Source organism: Protopterus annectens, chromosome 7.part0 (assembly GCF_019279795.1).
Source record: "Protopterus annectens isolate FY-2018-M chromosome 7.part0, PAN1.0, whole genome shotgun sequence".
Lineage (NCBI taxonomy): Eukaryota > Metazoa > Chordata > Ceratodontiformes > Protopteridae > Protopterus > Protopterus annectens.
Genome location: NC_056739.1, coordinates 1,386,835,759 through 1,386,859,989, shown reverse-complemented (window position 1 = coordinate 1,386,859,989; position 24,231 = coordinate 1,386,835,759). Strand labels below are relative to the sequence as shown.

Genomic DNA, 24,231 nt, shown 5'->3' with positions numbered 1-24,231 from the left:
ATATGTCAGGTTATATTTTCTTCATGAGGAATAGAACTAGGCTTTTGTGAATACCCCTTTCAGTAGTAAAATACTTTTTGATGAGCCTTCTCTGTAATCATTGAAGGTATTCAGAAGAAGAGTTGTTTTTTTTTCCAGCTTTATAGAAGTTTATAATCTTCTACCTTCCTTCTCTATATCATATTATAGCATGTGAAAGATAGTCCTGACTACTGAGGAGCTCACTTGGCAAAGTGGCTTGCTGCTTTGAAGTCTTCTTTGGTATCTAATTGCCTTAAACCATGTAATTATCTGATAGACACAGTTTAGTTTGGTTAGGCTCTAGGCCTTAGTGCCATTGTTCCTGGATGGCCTCTGAATGCTGATTATAGACATGACGAATATCTAAAGACGCATCAGAATCTTTGTGTGCACTGTATGTTCTGCTTTTTGCTCTGTGTAGCCAGCAGTTTCAGTACTTGGTCCTTATATATGGCCTTTCTTTTGCATTTTGTGATCTTTACAAAGGAATATTTTATTTTTATTTTTATTTTACATTTGTTAACTGGGAAGGTCCAACTGGATATATGTCCATATTCGGAATACATGCCTTTGGTCGGCCGATAGATGGCCGACCGGAAAATGTTCGATGGCAGTATGGCGACTTTGCATAATTGCGAACACAATTATGTCGAACTGCAAAACATCCCCCCCTTGTTGACTGATGGTAGCACTTGTTTAGGTGGTAGAGCAGTCGGAAATGTAAAATTCGGAATTTCGTGCAACATTCTGACCGTTCGACAAATGGAGCTTTGACATTTAGGTTCGGGGAAGCCACGATTCGACTATCGGTCACTCGGTCATATGCATGCATTCCCCATTTTCAGCGGAGGCCCGGGGAGAAAAGCTCCATACAGAAGACATAAGACAGAACAGCATAATACAATGTGAAATACAATAGAGAAATACAATCCAGAGAAATTGTTACATATTTACATAATGAAACCATTCCACTATTAGTATAATTCAAGACAGAGGTTATACAGTATATTTGTAGGTCATTTTCCAAGTTCCCAGCCGAACAGGTACCCTACAGCAGAGCAACTTTGTGATATTTCTTTGCTTGGACGTTTGGATGTTTTAGCCCCCACAGAGGAGCTGTTGGTGTTAATACTGTTTTAGTCTTGCTTATTTTGTCACCTTTAGCTGGAAATTCCCTTCTTGTACTGCACCACCTTCCTTTTATAGAGTTGATTTTGGAAATGATCCAGCACAATACCTTCTTCCTAATGAAGAGAGCCTGTGCACTTTGGGATCTAAGCTATTGTCTTTTGTTATGTACACTGTTTCAAGTCTGCATTCCCCTGTGAGGCTTAAGCAGTAAGCTGGTGCTTTCTCATGTGCACACACACACACATATGGGCACACATCCTACATCAGCAAGTTCACTGGTCCATGATTGTCTTCTTTGTATGCCTAACCCTTGCCACAGTGTCATGGATTGGTGGGTTCCTCCCAACAACATGGAGACATGTTTTCTTTCTCTTCCAAAGAATCTGTAGTTCTTTTTATGTAGGTCAGTGGAAGAAGCTTTTCATATCAAACTCCTCTAGCTGAAAGCTGTGTTTCCAGGTAGCCAGGCACTCCTGGGGCATGAGTGTTTTGTACATTTGGGTGGCCCCTGTGCTGAGGGACTTGTTCTTTCCTCTCCTTTCTGTTGAGAATTGATTTATGTGTGAGAGTGGGCCACTAGTGGGGGGAGGGTTGCATTCTACAGATGGAGGGAGTTTAATATTATTTCCTCATTTTGTTTAATTTTATTTATTGTTTGTTGACCTGGTTAGTCCCATTAGGCTAGTAGCCTCTCTTTAGGGTAGACCCAAGGTGGTATTTATACTGTTAGGAGGAATTTGGCCATTACATTCAGGAACAACACCTATTCTTTTCTGTAGGTGCCATGCAATCTTATACAACCAACTGAGCTAATACCAACTCAAGCAGACTGAACCTCAGCTTAATGTCTCATCTGAAGGCCGGCGCACTGAGGAATGAAGCACCCCCCCCTCCAGCATACATCTTGAGTCATAGCTTGACTTCATTCTGGAACTTCAGTTGCATCAGGACATTGTTCAGGCTATCTCCCGGAAGGAAGGCATTCTCTCAGTTGACCCACTTGCTACTTTAAAGAATGCAGTGCTGCTCAAGTTCTTTTACTTTCAGGAAGACAGAGAAAGTGGGCAACAGAAGTACATTTTGAATTGGCTAGAGGTTCTGTAATACAATCCCTCACATTTCCCCTTGTTCCTTGATTTTTGTCAACATTTTTTGAGAAAGGCCAGTGCTCAGTCTCATCACCCTGTGGTGGAGCAGAGGTGCCTACTTCTGTGTTCTTTGAATATTCATTTCATAGTGACTGTTCTCGTGAGACCTCTGCAATTTTTTTTACTGTGGCTAGTTGACCATCTCCTCCTAAGAACATAACTACTGATGCTTAGCTCCTGTTTAGCCTCCAGTCCTCCCCAAAGTTGATATCGAAGATGTTAGTCAGCCAGGAAGCCTTCTACTTGAGCCACGTGTAGGGACATTTGGTAAAGATTATCCATCTGAGTCAAAAAAGTAACAGAATAGCATTCCCTCCTTAGTCTGCAAATTTACAAGTTTCGTTGGTCTGTGTAATGAATCTTTTTGATCTGTACTTCTGATACTGTACCATCAAGGTACGTGCTTTAACCATTTCAGCTTATCACAAAGCCAGTTGAAGGCAGCATTCTGGTCTGCCACATAATGGTGAAGCAGCTTCTTGAAGGGGGTGCTTAATCTCTGGTTTTGATGAAGGAGCTGTATCTGCTTTATAATCTGAACTTTATGGTTGATATGCTTTCTTTTCCACAGTTTTAATGGACTTATGTTGGACCTGAAGTTTGTGTTCTGAAGACTTTAATTTTTGTTCCCCATCACCCTAGTTCAGTGGATTTGTGAGCTTCAAGCATTTATCTAAAAAGAGCTCTACTTCATCTTCCATAATGACCTATCTTTATATTTATGTGAATCCACATTTTCTGGCAAACAGTTTGTAAGTTGTCAATTAATCAGATGATTTATCTTATGTTCTTTTTTTGCATGCAGAAAACAGGGTGACTGTTTTTTCCAAACCATTGATACACTGTCAGTTGTAACTCACAATTCATAAATTCTGTAAAGATACAAAGAAAAATCATCTGTTCATTTTTTTTTCTTTTGGCTTGAAGTTTGCAGTTTCTAAATAGACTTTATTCAAATATATTGCAAACTGCCATTTTTGCAAGCAGAAAGGTAAGAGGCCCTTGACCAATCTAGTGGTAGGTCATTTAATTGGTGGGGCTGGGGAGGGTATCTTTCTGCTCTATTGAGTAGTTCAGGACTATGTCCACAGCTTACATTTTTACCATGACAAGATTATCAGCAGCATGCACACTTTACTAAGCATTGTATTTTAGGCCTTCAGTGCAGAAGTAGTTTCTTTTGCCAGGGCATCATGCCTTGAATCCTCGTTCTTCGGCTTTTGGTTTCCATCTGGCTCCTTTTTGGAGTGGTTTATCAGACACTTCTTGGTATTCTTTCCAGCTGTGCCACACATTGCAGATGGCTTTCTCTGAGTAAGATGCAACAGATATCACTTGATATTTGAGAGGGCCTTCCACAGTAGGTACATTATTTCCTTCCTGCTTTCTCCTTACATAAAATTCTCTGGCTACGACTCCATGGTAGCAAACCTTAGGATTTCTTTTTTTGCAGGTGCAATCTACACCTTGACTTGTGTGTCTGTGTGTGTGTGGGGGGGTCAAGAACCTTGGAATCTGTGTCAGTTTCCCTGTGTTCAATCTGCAGTCAGAAGACTTTGTCACAGTTTTTACAAGACTGAAAACAGCAACTCAAATAAAAAATAGATAAATATACACCCAAAAATCTTTTTTTTTGTCTGAGGCATGCCCCTCCCCACATGAAGGGCTTGTCTATCCTCCCACACCCCACTAAATTATGTATGCTAACTGCACTGTCACACTACAAGTGTGGAAACAGTGGAAAACCCTCTGAAAGTACATCACTTTCTCTCATAATCCAATTTACTGTGATTAAATGAACCACAGTCAAAAAATCTCAACAAGCCACACAACAAAAATTGTGGTGGAATATAAATAGACTGGCACATACTCACCCCTTAACAGTAACACATTGACACTATGCTTGGGCTAAAGGGAGCACGCAGGCTTCAAGTGTGAAGTGAGAAAGTACAGGAAGAATGCTCACAAGTATTTCATGCACTGCAGGACAAGAAGAATGCTCATAAGTACTGCATGCACTGCAGAACAAGAATGCTCACAAGTACTGCATGGACTGCAGAACAAGAAGAATGCTCACAAGTTCTACATGCACTGCAGAAGGCCCTTTTTCAGGTCATCTGCTAGGTTAATTTCTAACATCCATTATTTGTCAATTCACTGACCTTGTTTGTTTTCCTAGTTGTGTTGCCACTTGGCTTATTGTGTGGTAGAGGATAGTGAAGTAGGAGTCCTCTACCCTCATTCTAGAGGAATGATGCCATCTTTGCGCTGCTTGCCCCCTTTTTCTCGGCAAGCCATTTGTCCTAATAGAAGCTTGCTTAAACATAAAATGCGCACATATTTTGAAACTAATGGTGAATATTTGTCTATGAAGTTCATTCCACTCATCAAGGTGATAGAATTTAAGTTTAATGTAGTTATCCAAGCATACATTTTTAAATCTTAAGCTTGAGAGTTTCTATCACTGTCTGTTGAGTAAAGCCTAATCTGAAGATACAACAAGGAGTAAGTTTGGTGTTTCTCTAGAAATTAGCTACCAACTGCATTATTTTAACTGGAGTACACTGAAATATTTTGCATCAAAAATATGAAGTAATGTAGAAGCAGCTACCATGTGCCTTATTTTGATTGGAGTACGTCATTGTATTATGTAACAAAAATATTAAATAATGTGTTTTCTATACTGACTTAGACAAGGGAAATACTTTGTTCCATTTTTTGTCATTTGTTAGCTAAGCATTTAGCAATTTTTAGTAACAGGACTTATTAAAATGTCAATGTGCTGTTGGAGTAATTGCAAAAAACTGCCACTTTTCAAAAATATGCATTTATTCCCTGGAGAATATGTTTAGAAATACTTTTATTAATGAAAATGCTTTTAATTATATGAAAGATTATGTGGGGTTAATATTTGTTTGGTAAATCAGTGTAGCACATGTGGGCAGTACAACAAAGTGTCATGATGACCATTCGCTTATCTCTCAGAATGGTTTATCTGCTGTTGCTAGAATATTGTTTTGTTTTCCCTCACAGAAAATTTTGAATCTTTTCTTCTTTTATACTTGCTGCAGAATGCAGTGCGCCATAATCTTAGTCTCCACAAGTGTTTTGTGCGAGTAGAAAACGTTAAAGGGGCAGTATGGACAGTGGATGAAATAGAATTCCAAAAGAGAAGGCCACAAAAGATAAGTGGGTATGTCCACCATGTTTGAAATTCTTAGCATAGCTTGGTCATGCTTTCAGCTTTACCTAGAGGCTTTTGGCTGCTAGATGGTGCTAGATAAAAGGTGGTGTCATGTCTTATCCAGCAACTGTGGGAGGTAAAACAATCATCCCATCACTAGTTTTTGTTTGCTGTGGTGCTCATCAGTGCCCCTGCCCCTGCTTGCTTGGCATTCTTTGCATCACATGCTCTTAGCTTTTAGGCAGTGCATATTAACCCTCACAAGCCATTTGCTTATGCTTATTTGCATTTTATTTTCTTTTTCTTTTCCCTGTGTTTGATGTGTGTTCTTTCCCCATACCTTTTCCCTTTGTTTTCATCTTGGCTGCTACTTTTGTCCCAGGGTGCCATTCGCACCAACCTCTCACTTCATAAGTGCTTTATCAGAGTAGAGGATGAGTTTGGGTCCTTTTGGACTGTTGATGATGAAGAATTTAAACGTGGCCGCCATATTCAACGAGGCCGTCCGCGAAAATACTATCCTGATGAAAACTTTGACGAATTTATTGCACAGTAAGAGCTTTTTTTACTTTGCTTTGATTTTTTTTCTGCTGATGCTTTGCTTTGCATGTTTTGCTCATTTCATATGCTGTATGTGTTTTATTTTGTTGATCTGACATGTTTTACTATAATGTTGCCTATAGTGAAACAAGTATTGATTGTTCGTCTAATTCATTCTCTTCCCATTTATTTTCAGTTCATTATGCCAAAAATATTTACTGACAAATACAGTAAAAATTATCCTTTTTTACCTCCAGATCAGGTCAGCATAACAATGAAATTATTTTTGAATGTTATGGATCTTCCATTATAATTGGAAATCATCAAAAGCATTTTTCAGCTTAAAACTATATTGCTTCTGGTAATGTGTTTATGCAAATTTTGCATTAAGAAGTATTCTAATGCTTAAAGGAAATGCTGGCAAAAGAATGCTTTAAGGAAATTGAGATTAGGAATGCTGTGTTAAACAACATGTAATGCACTGTTTATGTGCTTCTGCACTGTACATTCGTTACAGAAACAGACGCAAAGAATGTAATGAAATTTTGTTTGATAGTGCATGTCATGTTTTTTCATCCTGCAGTTGGTTCACAAAGATTAATTTAATGCAATGACATGAATAAAAGAATGTACTGTTCTTTTATTGCCCCCACGCAAAATAACTGATGCATAAAGGTAGATAACTCTAATTCAAAGAACTGTATTAAAGTAAAATAAAATTAAATAAATGTGTTTTATTCATAATTATTATAATCAAATGTTGCTCAGTCCGAATGTACAAAAAACAAAACTGGGATCCTCCTTAAATCAAACTTGGAGTATGTGATTATTTATGCTAAGTCCAAGATTACAGTATTTTGAGAATTCCCTTACTTCAAGCCATATCAATCCTGGAATTAGTAAGTAGCAGGGATGTGCAGGTACAGGCCTTCGTATTTGGGTGGGGGTGGGTGGGTACAGTAGCCATATAAATGTTTTAGATAGTCTTAAGTTTCAATATTCACTTTTTTAATGAGAGTTGCAGCTTTGTGTTCAATATTATTAGGCTCAATTGCATGTATTGTACTTCTGTCATTCAAGCAATCAGTTTACCTTTAAGGAGTTTTATGGAGGTTAGCTTTTTAGTTCAGATCAAAGAAAAGAAACTTTGTTTTACCACATTTACTGACATTGCTCTGTTCGTTTTTTATGATACAAGCAAGATTTATCGTAGCGTAGCAGTTATCCTCTACTCTCAAGTTCTTTTGACACTGATCATACTTTGCCCCATGTGTTCAGGTTTCATATCCTCATGCATTCTGATTTATTTATTTATTTTTATTTATTTATGCATATTTCTATTTGTTTACCAGGTTAGTCCACTGGGCCAATAAGAGCTCATTTTCAGTGGAGGCCCAGGCAGAAAAGCTCCACAATAACATGAGCATAGAGGTGAATGCATACAATGTGAATACATTTCAAAGTATGTACAACAAAGGCAAAATAGTTAACAAATAATTTAATTAGTGGTAAAACAGAATTTGACAAAGAACAATTTAAATTAAAGATGTTAACTTTGCATAAATCTTTCTAGCATTAGATTAGTGAAGTTTTCACACAACATTTTTAGATAGTGAATATGAAAACATCAGTGTCATCATTAAGCAAACACAGTTAGATTTTGAAAGATGTAGACTTGGTGCAAGTGCAATTCCAGGTAGAAGATAGGTAGTCTTGTAGAGAAGTTGTGAAAGAAGCAAGATTCTGAGTAGCTGTAATAGTTAATAGTAGAGCATTCCAATTTTTGGCTACAGAGCAAGAGTAAAGAAGCTGGCTGAGTGGTAGGTTTGGTTTGTGTACCTGCAAGACTTGCTGATTCTTGGATTTGAGAGGCCTCGTTGGATGGTAGCAACTAAATCTCAAACTAAGAACAGGACAGTCTGATGGTTTAAAGATTATTTTGTGTGCTGCTGTTAATTGCAGGTAGTGTGGTAGTTCTAGCCAGTTTAGAGAGTATAGAGCAGTACAGTGATGGGTAGAGTGTCTGGTGTTTATGGCGAACTTGACAATTTTATTATAACATGTCTCAAACTTAGCTTTTTAGGAGGTTTGGAGGTTTGGAGGCTAGTAGGTAGAGGGGCACCATAGATGGAGGGTAGTAGGTAAGTGGTAGCAAGGGGTTTGTTTAGTGGAGGGGCTAAGAAAGTGTTTATGCCTACAGAGGACTCCTAGCTTTTGATGAGTTTTGCTGATGCTATGTAGTATGTTTAAGTCAAATTTCAAGTGTTAGTCTGTAATTACTCCCAGTAGTTTTGTGTGGGTAACAACCTCAATTATTGGGTTACTTTGAGAATGTATAATAAACTGAGCTTTGTTTAAGGGAGTTGTCTTCTTTAGGGTGAATAGTATGAGCTTGGTTTTGTTTGGGTTAAGGGATAGATGATTATTGTACATGTCTCAGTGGAGGTAAAGGCCAGTCGAGTTATTTGTTGAAGAGTTGAAAGGGAAACAGCAGAGCATATAATAGTTGAGTCATCCGCATACTGAATAAGAGATCTCTGACAGAGTGAAAACTGAAAACTGTTAATGAAAATGCTGAAGAGGAGGGGTCCTAGTATAGAGCCTTAGGAGAACCAGGTAGAGGTGTTAACCTATGGAGAGAAGGAGTTTTGCCATTTAACAGCCTGTTGTCTATCTGCTAAGTAATTTGTGAGCCAGTTGAGTGGGGGGGGGGGTGATCTAACAGAGTTGGGTTAGAAAAAGAGGGTGAGAAATGGTATCAAATGCTTTTGAAAGGGCAAGAAATAGAGAGGAGAGAATTTTACCAATGTATCAGGCTCTTTTAACTGTGTCCATAAAATGTATTTGGGCAGTTGAAGTACTATGGCTGGTCTAAATCCATGTTGTGTGGAAGATAGGATTTGATTGTGAAGTAGAAAGTTTAAAATTTGAATATGTATACATTTTCTAAAGTCTTGGAGACAGGAGAGAGAATGGCGATAGTTTGGAAGTCTAAGATATCAGTACTGTTGCCACCTTTATGAAGAGGAATAATAAATGCCTTTTTTCCAGATTTTAGTGATGTAGGATTCCTGGATGAATCTATTAAGAAGTTTGCTTACAGGGTAGGCAGTAGCTTCGGCTGCTAGTTTTAGATGTTCCATGGGTAGGTTGTCAGGAGCATTAGAGCACGGTTTGAGTTTGAGAAATAGTCTTTTTATTGTAACAGCTGGAATGGGATTAAGAGTGAAAATGGATGTAGAGTGGATAGTGGCTTTGTGAGAATAATGGGAGGGTGTAGTGGAAGGAGTGTAAGAAGATGGTTTTGATGGTGTCATAAAGCTCGTGCTGCAGTGTGGTTGGGAAAAATTAGCAGTGATGTGTGGTATAGTGTTAATAAAGTGAGAATTAAACAGAGTGGCTATTTCTTGAGATGTTTTGTCAGGGTGCGGACATGAGTTACTCTTTGTGCCTGGATTTAGCAGTGATGTAATGGAGTTCCAGAATTTTTTGGGGGGTTGTACTTGTGGTTGGGCTGTAGTTTTTGGTGATAATCTTTTTTGTCATTATTGACTAGTCTTTTTACCTGGCTGTGAAATTGTTTAAATTTTAACAGGTCTGGAGAGGTTTTGTTTGTTAGCTATTGCTTCCAAAATTTGTCCCTGGCTTGCATAAATTCCTTTGTAAGCATAGTCTGCCATGGGGCATAGTTCCTTTTGATCCTCTTTAGGCGAAGGGGTGCAAGGCTATTTAGTGTATCTAGAAATATTGTGTTGAAGTAGTCAACTGCCTCATCTAGAGGGAAGGTTTTTGGCATGCACCAGTTAATATTTTTAGTGTGTCAATGAATATCAGTAGATTAAAGTTATTCAGATTCCTTATTTGTTTATACTGATGTTGGTTCTGAAAGGAGGGAGAAGTTAGGTGAATAAAGGCTGGGAGGTGATCACTGGGGGTGTTTGGGAGTGTACCGGCTGAGAATATTTTATTACGGTCAGTGACAAGAATCCAGTCTAAAATGGAGCCACTCTCATTGTTCCTATTAGGTCTGGTTAGAGAACTGATAAGTAAAATTAAATAAATTAATATTTGAAGATGAGAAGTTAGAGCAGAGGTCCAGCCATTTGATATTTGTATCACCCATGATAGTTTCATTTTTAACATTACTGGAAATCCAGGCAAGGATCTCTTCCAGTAAGGGTATGCTGTTGCCAGGGGTTATGTAAAGAACTGTGATACACAATTTTTTACGGTTATTCATTTTTAGGAAAGAAATTAGAATTTCGGCATTAGAAAATTGTGGAGTAGTATTCGTGTAGGAAACTGTATTGTAGATAGTAGGATACAGCAGTGCAACAACACTTCCTTTTTTGTGGGTCCTGTCAGACCTTATTATTGCAAAGCCTGGAGGGAGAAATTCTGTGTCCTTAATATAAGTTTTTAGCCAGGTGTCAGTACTGCAATGATATCAGGTTGATTGTGGCATTCCATGTGTGAAAAGCAGAAATTTTATTACAAATGTTTGGAAGTTTATAGTGACCATATATAAGGATTTGCAGGAATTGTAGGTGTAAGGTAGTGTGGATGGTTTGGTTGATGTGGGCCCTGGATTGGGGTGAATGTCTCCACATAAGGGTAAGGTAGTATGCCTGGATGTGTAATACAGTAGTTGTTGGTTTCTGATAGGTTTGGTAAGTTACATTTGAAAGTAGATGGTAGTAATGTTTTGCTGGATAACATGGATATTGTTTTTTAGTGGGATAATTTTCATTTTGTATAGGAGAAGAGGATTTATTTGATAGAGGCTAGGCAGACTTCAGACTGGTTAGATAAGAATGATGTGGTTGTTGAGCACTTGGGGGGCAAGAAAGTGGGGTTGAGAGCAGTGAGGTGCATTAGGGAAAAGAAAAGTGTGATGAAAAGTGAGAAAGACAGTATGACTGATAGATGGATGCATGGTGGACAGAATTCCAGAAGGAGGAGGCTTACAGTTAAGTGTCAGTACAGAAGGTATGAAGGTAGTGTGATATGAGGAGAAAGTAAAGTAAAGAGTGAGTAAAGTAGCAAGCTAGAAGGATGGGGTAGAAAGGGGAAGGTATATAATAAAGAGAAGTTGGACACTAGGTGAGTTAGTAATAGATAAAGCTATAATGAAGGAAATGAGATGTATGTTGATTAAGTAGGGAAGAGTACAGGTAGAGATTGGATGGCAGAGTAAAGGATGGAAGTCACAGTGGGAAGAATGTGAAGGAAGGAAGTGGATAGGGGGCGGATAAATAGGAAGGGCAGTGATTGGGTTGTGGTTGGTTGTTGTAACAGATAGGCGAATGCTGAGGGCTGACCCACGCAACTGGTGGGTTGCACAAGAAAAACAATCAGTAAAACAGTATGGAAAGGTGAGTATATTCTATTCTTATAGAGAAAAATAAAGTTGACACTATTGGGGCAAGAATACAATATATCAGCGATTAAAGTCAAAGATGTTAGCAGAAATGCAATAAACGTAGTCTGGGGGGTACTGTTTTAATATGCAAGTCACACTAAGTTACATGGTGATAAATACAGTGAAGCTAGTACTAAGAACAATTTACTGAGGAACAGAGGACTAGTAGAAGCTGTGCTATTAAAAGGATTCTTGGGTTGCTTGCTTGCCAGACAGCTGGCAACTTTTAAAATGCACACTGTAAAGCCAGTGTAAAAGCAACAGTTTAAATAGGTTTGTTAAGCTGTACTTGTTTTATTCGTTGTTTCTTATTTTTAAAGCAACTGTGTCCAGAACAAAACTCAGGGAAGTATTTAATGCCTTTGGACCATGTATTTAGTTAAAGCAGTGTGCATCTTGGATATAGTAGGTCCAGAATTGCCATGCTGCTTCAAATTATGGATCAGATGTCGTTCTAGTTGTGTGTGAATTTTGAAGTGTAGAGGAATGCCTTTCCACAGGCAGGTTTTGTATTAAAACGTTACCCCACCAGATGCGCAGTAGCAAGGACCGCCCAAACCCCGCCCAGCACTTTGTTTATGACGTTTGTTTTGAAAAGTGCTTTGAATAAACATGGGAAACCCATCCTCAGAAAGATGAGTATGCTAAACGTTGTAATTACTTATGTACAAAGCCTTTTCTCCCTTATTTGCTGGTACCAGGATTTCCAATTTGCAGTGATCAAAAGCTTCCATAAATTACATCTAACACTAAATAATTTGGCAGAACATGTACTTACAAATGCTGTACCGATCCAAACAGATTTACCTATTCAAACGAACACAGAATATGCTGCATTTATACAAAAGTATTACACTATTAGGCTGAGAATTACAACTCTTTAAAGGGGAGGGGTGCAAACACGTAGTATGCTGCACGTATAAAAACTATTACACAGACTTAAAATTCCTATTCTGTAAAGGTGGGGGGGCATGGGTTATGGGTCCGGAGTGCAAAACTGGGAACTTGTGCGTACTGCGTACATATTGCCCTTTTGACCCGCTTCTTACCCGACAACACAGTAATGTGGTTAAGACTAAGTACAATGTAAGTCAGACCCCCAGGACATGCGGTGGTTTCGAAGGTGCACTTACAAATGTAGAAAATAAGGATACCTTTATTTAATCTCTGTTTTACATATTGTATACTAAAAGCTGTGGTAACTCTAATTAAAGATAACATAAAGCATGAAGCCTGTGTTATAAATATTCACCATGACACTGTATAATCTGCATGTCTTGTCACTCAGCCCTGTCAGTCATGTAGGTCCTGCCCTTTCCTGCGTGAAAATCGTGGTGGGATAATGTTCTAATACAAAGCCCACAGGCATTTGAAAGGGCTAGCAGGCTATGAAAAGAAAAAGAGAAAAAAAATGCGGATAGGTACAGAGGGGTTTAACAAGGAGTATAGGGTTGGGCACAGGCTAAGACGATACCATTGTGGAGAGAGTGCAACAGGGAAGGAGGGGGAAGCAAGGGATTAGTAAAGGTAACAACAGGAAAGGAGGGGGAAGCAGGGGATTAAGTAAAGGTAAGGGGATGTTAGACAGAGTAACAATAGAGTAGCAGGACAAGGTAGTAGTTAGGTGCACAGACAGAACAAACAGACAATATGTAAAAATACTTTCTTTGACCACAATTTATAAAATGCTTAATATTTAAAAGCACAGCAACATGAAATATTGCACTGTTTGCCAAATAAAACTGTTACTACATTTTACATCAGTGAAACAAGCACAGTAGAGCACTAGGCTAAAAGTGTACACCATATATGTGCATAAGCTAATTGCACAATGGCCACTATAGTATCTATAGTAAGCTAAACAAAAGCACATAAAAACACTCAAAACAGTAAATAACAAATTAAATTAAATTGGGCGACAACAAAGTTTGAATTAACAGTTCTCATTTGCAAATTCAACTTCTATGCTGAAGTCGGAACAAACAGAGAACTGAATTAAACAGCAGACGGATGGGAAAATGACCTAGTAGCTGGGCAAGGATGCAAACAGAGAGGCTCCGCTTGGTGAAGCAGTTCAGATAGAAGGAGACTTAGAAAAGAAATCCTACATTGTGTTCTGGGTTTTTGATGCTGCAAAGGATTATGGGAGCGAAAAGTAGTACAGACAAAAAATGGGGGGGGGCACGCAACTGGTGGGATGCACAAGAAAAAACAATCAGTAAAACATTATGGAAAGGTGAGTATATTCTATTCTTATAGAGAAAAATAGAGCTAACACTATTGTGGCAAGAATACAGTATATCAGCGATTAAAGTAAAAGGTGTTAGAAATACTGTAAACTTAGTCTGGGGGTACTGTTTTTATATGCGAGTCACTGTTTATGATAGGGATTTCTGTGTTATGCCAAATGATCACACCACTCTCTGTGGAATAAGATGTTGTGTGCATAACAATGTATGTTTTTGCATCTGGGACAGTATTTCACCCATTTTTAGCAGAATAATTTATTTATGCATTTACATGCATTTGTTAGAAGTCAAGGTGGGAAGTCCCATTTTTCAGTGAAGTCCTGAGAAATAAATTACTAGCATAAAATAGGCAGACTTTATGTACATGGCTTATTAAATTGATAGTGAGTGGATGGTAGCTACCATGATTTTATATTTCTAAGTGATGACTGGCTGGACTTTGTACCGTGTTTGTGTAATCTGGGTGTTTGCTAGGCCTATAAGAGTCTGCAGACTGACAGCTTAGTATTTACCTATGACAACTTGCTGATACAAGGGCCATGTATCAACAATATATAAGCCATCATTTTGACAATTAAATATTTCTTCTGCATTAAGCATGAAGTTCTCTCTGTGGACTTTGCTACAGTAATGCATGTACTAACGTCACCATGAGTAGATTATTGCAGTGCAGTATACTTTGTGGTTAAGAAGGGGAGGGACTTCACTGAACTTTGTCATCTACAGAAGTCTGCTACTGGCATTCTAAGTTGCACCAGTCTTGTTACTCCTGTGCTGTGGGCATAGCCGGCGACCTAGGGAGCTGCTTTAGCAAGGACACTTTTCTAGTATTTATTTGTTTATTTATTTATTTATTTATTTTTGTAGTAAAAAATAGTTTCTTTAAAATGCGTTGAATGAATACAGGAAAAACTGAAGAGTAAAACAAACTGTGAGAAAAATGAAGAAAAAAGTAATATGGATGGTTTAGTTAGACCAGGATGGGAGCACCGGGTGGTGCAGGGTGGGGGCACTGTGAAGCCCTTTTGCCTAGGACACCAGCTGACCAAAGCCAGCCCTGGCTGTGGGTTGTGCCATGGCTGCTTGTGGCAGTCAGGTCTGTTTTTAAAGTCTTTGTTCTTATGTCCGTGTCATGCACTTTGTCTTTAACTAGGGCAGTTCAGATTGTCAGGAGAATGACAGCTTGTTAATTAAGATTGGCTTCAGACCTTGGGTAGGGATTCCTGTTACTGTCTGGCCCCTTTCCTGTAAAATGAGCTACCTTCTCTGATTCAGGCATGTGAGGCTGGGACCTCATTTTAGAGATTGCTAAAACATCACTTGTTTTGGAGAGTTTTTTTTTTTAATCCATCAAGGGAGCTGGTACGTTAATTACATGTTATTTTACATTTATTTTAAGTGTCATGCTAACCATGTTTTTCCAGTGGGTCTTGTTTTATTTTTGCTTTATGTTATAGACTGTTAAGTAATAAGCACCGTAATAAAGAAGATTGAAGAAAAAATGTCTGTGTAATAGCAGGGCATTCTGCACATCTGCTTGACCTTTTGTACTCTTTGGTTTATGAGAATAACAAATAAAGAAATAAGCAAGTTCGAATGCTGCAAGGTAATTAGTGCTGTAGAAAAGTACTGCAGGATGAGACTTTTTGCCTGTGTGGATATCCATTAACTAGTATAAAATGGATGGTCACATTTTGGAAGTTGTTGGAATTAGTGAATCATTAAATGAGGAAACCAGGAGCAGAATTCTAGGAACTTTACAATCTGTCATATAGTCTTTCTTATCAGGCGGGGCTGTATTGCTTAACTGTCTAAGGACTGCTTTTCCGAATATTCAGATTTTAGCTAACATGAAATGGTTATATTATTAGATGTGCTAAAGTGCAAGGCTGAGAAAGTAAAAAGTATGCCTGTTTTGGTCAGTATTAGCAGGCATCTGAGAACACTGTTGCGCAGTGTAGTGCAGTAAATGCACTGCTGAAAAAGTTGTTCTGATAATGAAGTTCCTTGTAGAGATGCTGATAAGCTTGAATGTTTAGTGCCTCACTGCTTTGTTGACAGTGATCTTTGTCAGTTCATCACCGTGGGTATTTGCATATGTGAGTCATTTGTGATAGTTGTTAGAGTGAATAATTTCCTGCCTCTTTGTCAAAACAGGAATTTCACATTTTTTTTGTTTTCTTTTTGGAGGGTTAACATACAGAGTTTCTCTCTGTTTTGTTTTCAGTTCATTTGGCACCTTTATCAGTTACAGGGACGTTTCGGTTGCATAGCAGTAATTTCTAATGTAACCTTCACCCTGAACCTGTAACTCAATATTTTGATCATCTCCCTCTCTAGTACAGCTTCTCCTTTGTACTGCCATGGCTGTACCGTACCACATTGACCTAGAAAGCCTAACTCCGCAATTCCTTACGAATCTGACAAGGCCACCTGGAGTGCAGTTGTGCTTGTACAGCATTCAGTGACCATAGCCTGATTCCTCTGTGTTTCCAGTATTTCATTATACTTTTACAGTGTCTGTATGGTTCTCTGTATACTCGCCCATATCTCATCCCACCAGTCTGTAATGCTGTGATGCAGCTCCTTACGTTTGCCCGAGTGGAAGTACTGGGAAATATCAGAGTTGCACTGTGCTGAGGATTTACTGTAGTACTGGTATAGTGGAAGGTCGCCTCACAGTAAGACGTCCTGTTCGATTCTCAGCTAAAGCGTCTTCTGTGTGGAGACATGCGTGAATGAGCGTACCTTCGTTGAAGGTTGTGCATCAGAGCTGGCAACTCGGTACGTAAAAATCTACTGCCAATCATTAGTGGACTGGAGTTCCGCTGTGGCGACCCCTAAACGGGAAAAGCCGAAAGATACAACAACAACTGGTATAGTGGAAGGATTATGTTAGCAGTACATTTGCAAGGCATGCTTTTGCCTGCAGAAGAATTTAAGAGTAGTCAGAATGTAGTGAACATTTCAATGAAAACCAAGTTCTTCAGATTGGAAAAGGTGGTGTAAGTTAAAAAATAATCTGTATAGAGGCTGTAAAGGAAAGAAGTGTAACTGAAAACATGGGGTGTAAACTCATAAATTTGTAAAAAGTATAAGGAAGTTTCAGAATGGGAACCGAGTTTATCAGTCTTTAGACTAGGTTTGAAGTCCCCTTGAAGGGGAAAAAGGTAGCAGTGAAGTAAGTGTGCTTTGGAAAAATACAGAGCTGTACCTAGGTTAGCTAGTGTCTTTGAACCATAGCAGATTCCTTGCTACAGTTACTCTCCTCAACCTGAAGTTGTAGACAAAAAAATGGACTTTGAATTATAGCAAATTCTTTGCCGCTGTTACTGACACAGAAAGCTACTAAATGCATTTAGGGAGCCACTTTATCAGACATTGCTTCTTAAATGAATCCTGGTATTGCAGTCATGCCTGATTGGCAGCTGCCAGTCACATCCCCCAAGCAGTTTGCATGCAGAGCAGCCATCCCCTTCCTCCCACCTTAGTTATGTTCCTGGGAAAGTAGGATGTAGTCTAAGAAGAAATTAGTTAATTAACAAAACAACACTGCCTGTGCATATACATTTGCATAGGTTATGAACCCAAAATGTTATAGGTGTAGAAACACAGAGTCTGAAATAATATACAATAATATTATGAAAAAATAAAACATTAAAAAATGAAAACAAAATAGACCACAATGGTTGTGAAAATTGAGTGAAGAATATGAAATATTTGGAATAAACAGTTCAAGAAAGTGATTTTTCTTACAGTGGTAGTTATGGTTTTACAGATTAATTATTTTAAATTGTGAATATTGTTTTCCAAAAAGGCAGAATGTTAAAATGTTTAGACAAGGTGTAAGCCATGTGGTCCATTTCTGCCCCATATCTTAGTTTGTAAGTGGTTTAGTGTGATTGGTTGAAGCAGAGAACAGTTTTTAGCTTTTAATGCAATAATTAAAGTAGCCTACCTAAAGTATCAGGTTCTGGTCCAATGTATTCAAACCAGATTCTGGTGCTGTTTGTTTTGTGGATGTGCAACAAATCCATCAGTGTGGAATCAGATGATACTGTGTGCACTAGGCATATAGCACCAAGCAGCAGTTAGTAGGAAGGTGAGTACAAGTAAAGGGCTTTGAGATGGTCTGCACAGGACTTGCTGTAATAATCCTTTTCTATAGCTAGAGTGGTGGGAAAGACTAACCGATTATTTAAATATAACCTGCAGTAGACAAGAGTAATAAAACAAACTGCGTTCTGCACTGTAAAAGCAACTGCAGACAGTTAAATTAAAATATACAATGGCTGGAAAAAGCTATTAATCTTTCCATAGCCTCTTCTTTCAACAGCAAAAAAAAATCCTTTCTCCATCCATTTTCTAAACTGCTTCTACAGGTTAGGGTCACAATGGCAGTAAGAGAGGTATAGTAGATAGGATTTTCTTGCACCTAGCAACATTTTCCAGCTTATGTAAGGGGAAACACTAAACTACTTTACCCTATAGTAGTTTCAGCCAGCTCAAGGAATGTAAAAGTGCTGTAGCTGGAAATCACAGGTATGCAAAAGCAAGAAGAGACACTGGATCTCCTACAGTGTAACAATTCTTTTTGGCCAGTGGGAGTGGATGTTGACAGTATTTGCCTCCATCCCCAGGGGAGACAGGTTAGAAAATTATTTTAAAACTTTTCAGTAATTCAATATCTGTTAAATGCTAAAGGAAATTCCCCCCAGGGATCACGTCATTTGCCCTGCTAGACAGGGGTCCAGGGAAGTAGATATTGTGGGAAGAAATAGCCAGGGAATTGTTATGGCTAGGCTTTTATAGGCCCTAGGGCCGATAGCCTAGTACCAACCCATGAACCTATCTGTTATTACCAAAAGCCCATGCAAAAATTCTTTGACACTTCTGTTTTCATGACATGTTTTGGCTGCTGAAAATCCTGTCCCTTATTTTGATGACCAAATAAATTTGCTAATCCCAGGAACTTTCAGAGGTGAAATAGACCAGGATGCATATGAAAAGAACATTTTACACAATTTCCAGTGTCAGTGATTTTTAACAGTTTTGACTCCATCTGTTTCATCATTGTCCTAAAACCATTAGGTGGTCTGAAGATGAAGAAATCAGCAGGGAAGATAAGCAGAAAGTCCATTGACACCCTGTCTGTCTTGTAGAAGCAAAATGGACATTGCACTATAGCACAGCCTCTTAATGTGGGCTGCCAACTGTGCGTGATGGCTTTCTGTATCCTATCACTGCCTTAGTCTCTTAAGAATGTGTCAGTCTACTGATAGCAACAGATATGTGGAACCAGCACAGTGTGGCATCAGAAAGAAGAATGAGGGATATAGACAGACAAAGTTCTGGAAGTTTCCAAGTCTGTCTTGAAAAGAATTGCCCTTAGCATAATGGTTAAGGTGTTTGCCCCACAAAAAGTACAGGGTTCGATTCTTACCAAGGGAAATTGGCTAGGCTTAAAATGGCCCATCAGGGCAGCTAGCCTAGCACTTACCTATGAAAGTTTAGTAGATTTGTAGGAGGGCATAGTACGGATGTCTTTATTTTTTAACAACACACTGTTGAACTCTCTAGTCAGAGTTTGCAGTGTTTGTTTTGGTAAAGGATATATTTTAAATGCATAGAACATTTATCATCTTTCCATCATAAAGTATATATTTTAAATATGTAGAACATTTCTCACCTTTCCATCTGTTTGAAAACAGTAATTGATCAGGAGTGATAGATTTTTTAACAAAAACAGACAGTGAATAATCAGGCAACTTTAATAGTCAGTGAATAAAAGTTCATAGCTGAGCTGCAAATATGGGTTGTCCACAAGAATGTATGGAACCATGTGTTTGTTACTATTTCAGAATATCGTAAGAATAGAGGCCATCTTCGACACAGAAACTGCTCCTCTGATTACCAGGCCACATTTAGAAGTCAAGTTCCCTGGTCTCTTTCCCTTCAAAGTAGATAGTGATACAATATACTTTATTAGCTTTGAGTAAACCTGCATGTATATGCACATACACTATGAGCCAGATTGCATAAGAGTGGCTGTCAGTGTAAGTCTGCCCTGATTCCAAAGGACCTGTTCTCAGTGTACGTGACTTACTTCTGTGCACGACTTTTATATAAACGGCTTTACAATGGGGACCAGATTTTAAAACACTTGCTCTCAGTCTGCTGTCAGGGTGGTCATTTACAGTGAGAGCAAGTCTTTTGGAATCTGTTCCTATATATGTATATGTATGTATGTATTTGTGTGTAGAGATATATATATATATATATATATATATATATATATATATATATATATATATATATATATGTGTGTGTGTGTGTGTGTGTGTGTATATATATATATATATATATATATATACACACACACACACACACACACACACACACACACATATATATATATATGTATATATATATATATATATGTATTAGAAATGCATACATAGTTGCATAGTTGTAAGGTCTAAATATTGCCTTGAAAGCTTAATCTTTTGATGTTAGAAGCAATCAAAGCAGGTATACAATGTTTCATTATTAGGCAAGACTTTTTTCATTACTGACTTGTGGAATTCTTTCAGATCTCCCTCCCAAGGATTTTGTTCTTCAGTATATGGTTCTCTTTACTTGAATAATATGTTTGACATTTCCATTTACTGCACCAGATAAATACCAGAAAAACCCTGCACTGGAGGGATGATTGTTTATTACTCAAGATGTATGTAAATACAGTGTTGTTTTCAGTGTGTGTGATAACAAACATGAGATGATTTGGAGGCACAAATATAGGATGGAATGCTAATATTTAACAAACGTTGTAGCCAGTTAGTTTATTCCCTGCTGATAATGTTCACAGCCAAAGAGACCAGTTTTTGACAAGCTTGCTTAAGTCTTTAATTACGGAACAGACTATCATTATAACATAGCACTTTTGCTGCCCCATATTTTGGGCTCATGAGAGTGTTTAAATGTCTTAATTGTGTATTTTTTTTTTCTGCAGTAACCCCTCCCTTATCAAAAATATACAGACCAGCCACGCCTATTGTACACCTCTAAATGCTGCTTTACAGGTAAGAAGAATGATAAAATGAAGGATGCAGCAGTAGGCTATGAATACTTTGCTCATTTTGAGATATGAGTCCTGCTCTAATTACATATTAAATTTTAATTTCTTTAAACTTTTTTCTTAAGTGCATAAAGCACCGTAGTCCCTGGAGGCAAACGCATATCAGGCTGTTTCTGCATTAGCTGAGTGTTTAGCATTTTGAATATTGTGGCAAAAAATTAAAAGTTCACTTATTAATATTTATCAGCAGTATCATAATTTCCATCATCTTATTTCAGAATTTCACTGGAGGCAAAAATACCACAAGTGTAATTACTCCAGCACAGCTATTAATGTGCTGAGTGATAGGATACCATGTCATGTGACCTTTCTATTGTTAGTTGTATTAAAGAGACAGTCCAAACTTTTCTTAAATTTGTTTTTTATTTGTAAGAAGCTTACATTATCCTCATGCTAGATTCAACTGCTATTTTGTATAAAGCCTGCAAGTGTAGCCTCATGCAGTATACCTTGTTTTTACAATCCTTTACTGCGTATTACAAGTAGGCTGATATTTTAGCTGCCAGGTTAGAGGTTATTTTCAGATGAGTAAGTGTACACTTTATTGTTTTTTTCTGGTCTTTGGCATTCATGCTGAAAATGGGGCTTAAAATATGTTAGTACTGTAATTAAAATGCATTTTGATCTCTCAAAAACTATGTTGTATTTTACCTGTGCCAGTTATGAGTATATCATATTGCATGGTTCGTTTATACCAGAGAACTGCAGATACTGTTGCTTTTCTCTTGAGGCTTGCAAACCGTGATTTTGAAGGGTCTGCTGTCTGCTTATAGGCATTCGTATTACAAGCACATTTATATTGTGTGATGCTTTATATAAATGAGACTGGAAGACAAGTGAAATGATCTCGTGCTGCATCAAAATTAGTATATCCTGTGCCACTAATTTCAATTAGTAGGTTTAACATATTTAACTGTACATAGAGCTCCATTTTCATTGTAATTCAGCTAGTGCTGTTATCTGAAATGACATATCACCATAAATCCTGTCATTTGAAAATGTCAGGTTACTAATAATGAGAATATGATATTAGTTTAATATTCTATATTTTCTCTGTAGCAAAATGTTGAACATTTATGTAACTGAACATGACCTGTATCATAGAAAACATAAACTAGAGTTTCTGGGAATTTTGCTGGACATGTATGTATCTTTTTGTGTCCTTAGTTTCCTGCATATTAATCCTTTGTATCATACAGGCTTCAATGGCTGAGAACAGCTTACCTCTATACACTACTGCTTCCATGGGAAATCCTACTCTAAGCACCTTCACCAGTGCTATGAGGGAGGAGCTGAATGGTGCAATGGAACATTTGAATAGTAATGACAGCAGTCCAGGACGATCTCCTTTACAAGCAATGTAAGTACTGCGTTTTGACCTTTCAACATTGGCAGTTGAGATAATCCTGTGTAGAAATCATAAAGGAGACCAAGTTAGGATTGACTGTGTTAGAAAAAGTGGGAGGCTGTTTTAGGGTTTTGTACAATAAATAAGATTCAGTACGGTGATAAATGTTGCTGTAGGCTTGATCAACTGGAATTTTGGAGTTACATCAAGATATATATTCATTAACATATCATTACTCGAGAATGGTTTGGGCTATTCAGTATGTTTAGACTTATATTTTATACACTTTTGTTCCCACCATAGCATGCAGAGTTGCAAAATGTATTGTTTTATACTAGTTTTATAAGATTGGTCTTGCATGTTTCTCAGCTGTCCCTGATTTTATCTCAGTTTTTTGCTCCATCTGTCCTAAAATGTCTGATTTTGTAACTCGGCATTAATCACTTTAAGCACATAGTGCCACTTACATTTAAAGATATTTTTTTCTCAAGATAGGGCCAGTATTAAAAAAGCATTCCTGATGTATGGTCTTTGCCCCTTAATAATTTTTGGCATCGTCTGTGATTCTTGAGTTAACAGGTTAAGAGCTGTACTTCGATCCTAACAAATTTATTTTAAGAGTCACATTTATTATGTTTGGTAATGAATGCAGCTTGAGAGCTGTGAGGCAATGGGAGACTTTTTATTGCAATGTGTTGATTGCACTTGGGTTGTATTTAAACGGTCAGGCTTTTGCTTGCTTTAGAATATAGTTAGTGTTGTAGCAGACCCTGTGGTGTGTAACTATCTCAGTAGCTGTACATGTCTGACATGAGTCACATTGGTTTTCATATGATATCCTACTTGTCCATTTTCTTAAAGGAAATATTGTTGATTTGCAGCACTGAGACTGAAACTTTAATCAAATCTAAAGGACCATCACTTTTTATTTTCTTCTGTTATCAAGAAAGTAATGTTGACTCCTTATCTTATCAAAGGTATATTGTCTTATGTGACACTTCAAATACTGCTACTAGTCATGTACTGTAGTGGTTTAAAATCCTTTGTCAATGGTATGAAAACCAGATCATGGACACCTGAATGGTAAACTCACCTGCCCTAAGTGTTATTGTCATCTTTATTTTATTTTTGATTTCTTCTTTTACCTTTCACATGTTCATTGTTTTTTTCAGTGTTAAACCTGTGGTCTGTTGAACTTCCAGAAGCTAGACTCATGTGACCGCTTGTCTGTATTTCTTATTTAGCATATAACCATGCAATGAATAAATGTAGACAGATATGCCTATATATATATATCTATATATATCTATATATATCTATATATATATATATATATATATATATATATATATATATGGTTTACATTCATACATTGAATAAGAATTGCACAAATGTATCTACTTGAAGTATTGTAAAGCTGCACCTTAATATCCTGAATAAATTTCAGTGAACAGGTGCAGTCATTTCAGCATGAGAAGTCAACATTTTGAAGTCTACCGCTGTATTTATGATTAAACATGGGTCCCTGTCACTTGATTGAGCTTTCAAACTCTCAAAATTCATATGGTGGAGACTTTTGAAAGGAGATTGTGGTACAGTGAGGTTTGGGATATTAACTCTTTTCCTCACTGTGGTGTGATCTCAGATTTAGTATATATAGTTTGCAATGGGTGTGGGAGGTGCAGGGGGGCTTGCCCCCTGCAAAAACGTAAAAAAGGTAGATTTTTGTTTTTCTTTTGTGTTTTTTTTTTTTTTTTATGTTAGATTTTTCGGAAACACAGTTATATGGTCTTGACTGTATGAATTTGAGTTTCTGAAAACTCGAACATCTGACATAGACCCTTGCTCAGTTGGTGGATTTGGGCTGTGTGACTATTTCACACTAATATGGAAAGCAGGAAAAATAGCGAATGTTGACCGTCACATCCGTTATATTCGAAATTTTCTATGTTTGGTACATTGAAATCTGGCAACTAAGATAGACTTTTTTCTTAAAATATTTTCTGTGTTTTAGTAAAATGAAAGTAAACGTATGCACACACTCACACAC

General features: G+C 37.7%; 1 protein-coding gene across 1 annotated transcript in view; it reads left to right on the top strand.

The window, feature by feature from the left end:
- FOXP1 (forkhead box P1) overlaps positions 1–24,231 on the top strand; it is a 5,351,121-nt gene that overhangs the window by 5,285,705 nt on the left and 41,185 nt on the right. The window contains exons 19-21 of the mRNA XM_044077980.1: positions 5,867–6,036; positions 20,708–20,777; positions 22,033–22,193. Coding sequence (XP_043933915.1) covers positions 5,867–6,036; positions 20,708–20,777; positions 22,033–22,193 — 401 coding nt within the window. The remainder of the gene's footprint in view (positions 1–5,866; positions 6,037–20,707; positions 20,778–22,032; positions 22,194–24,231) is intronic.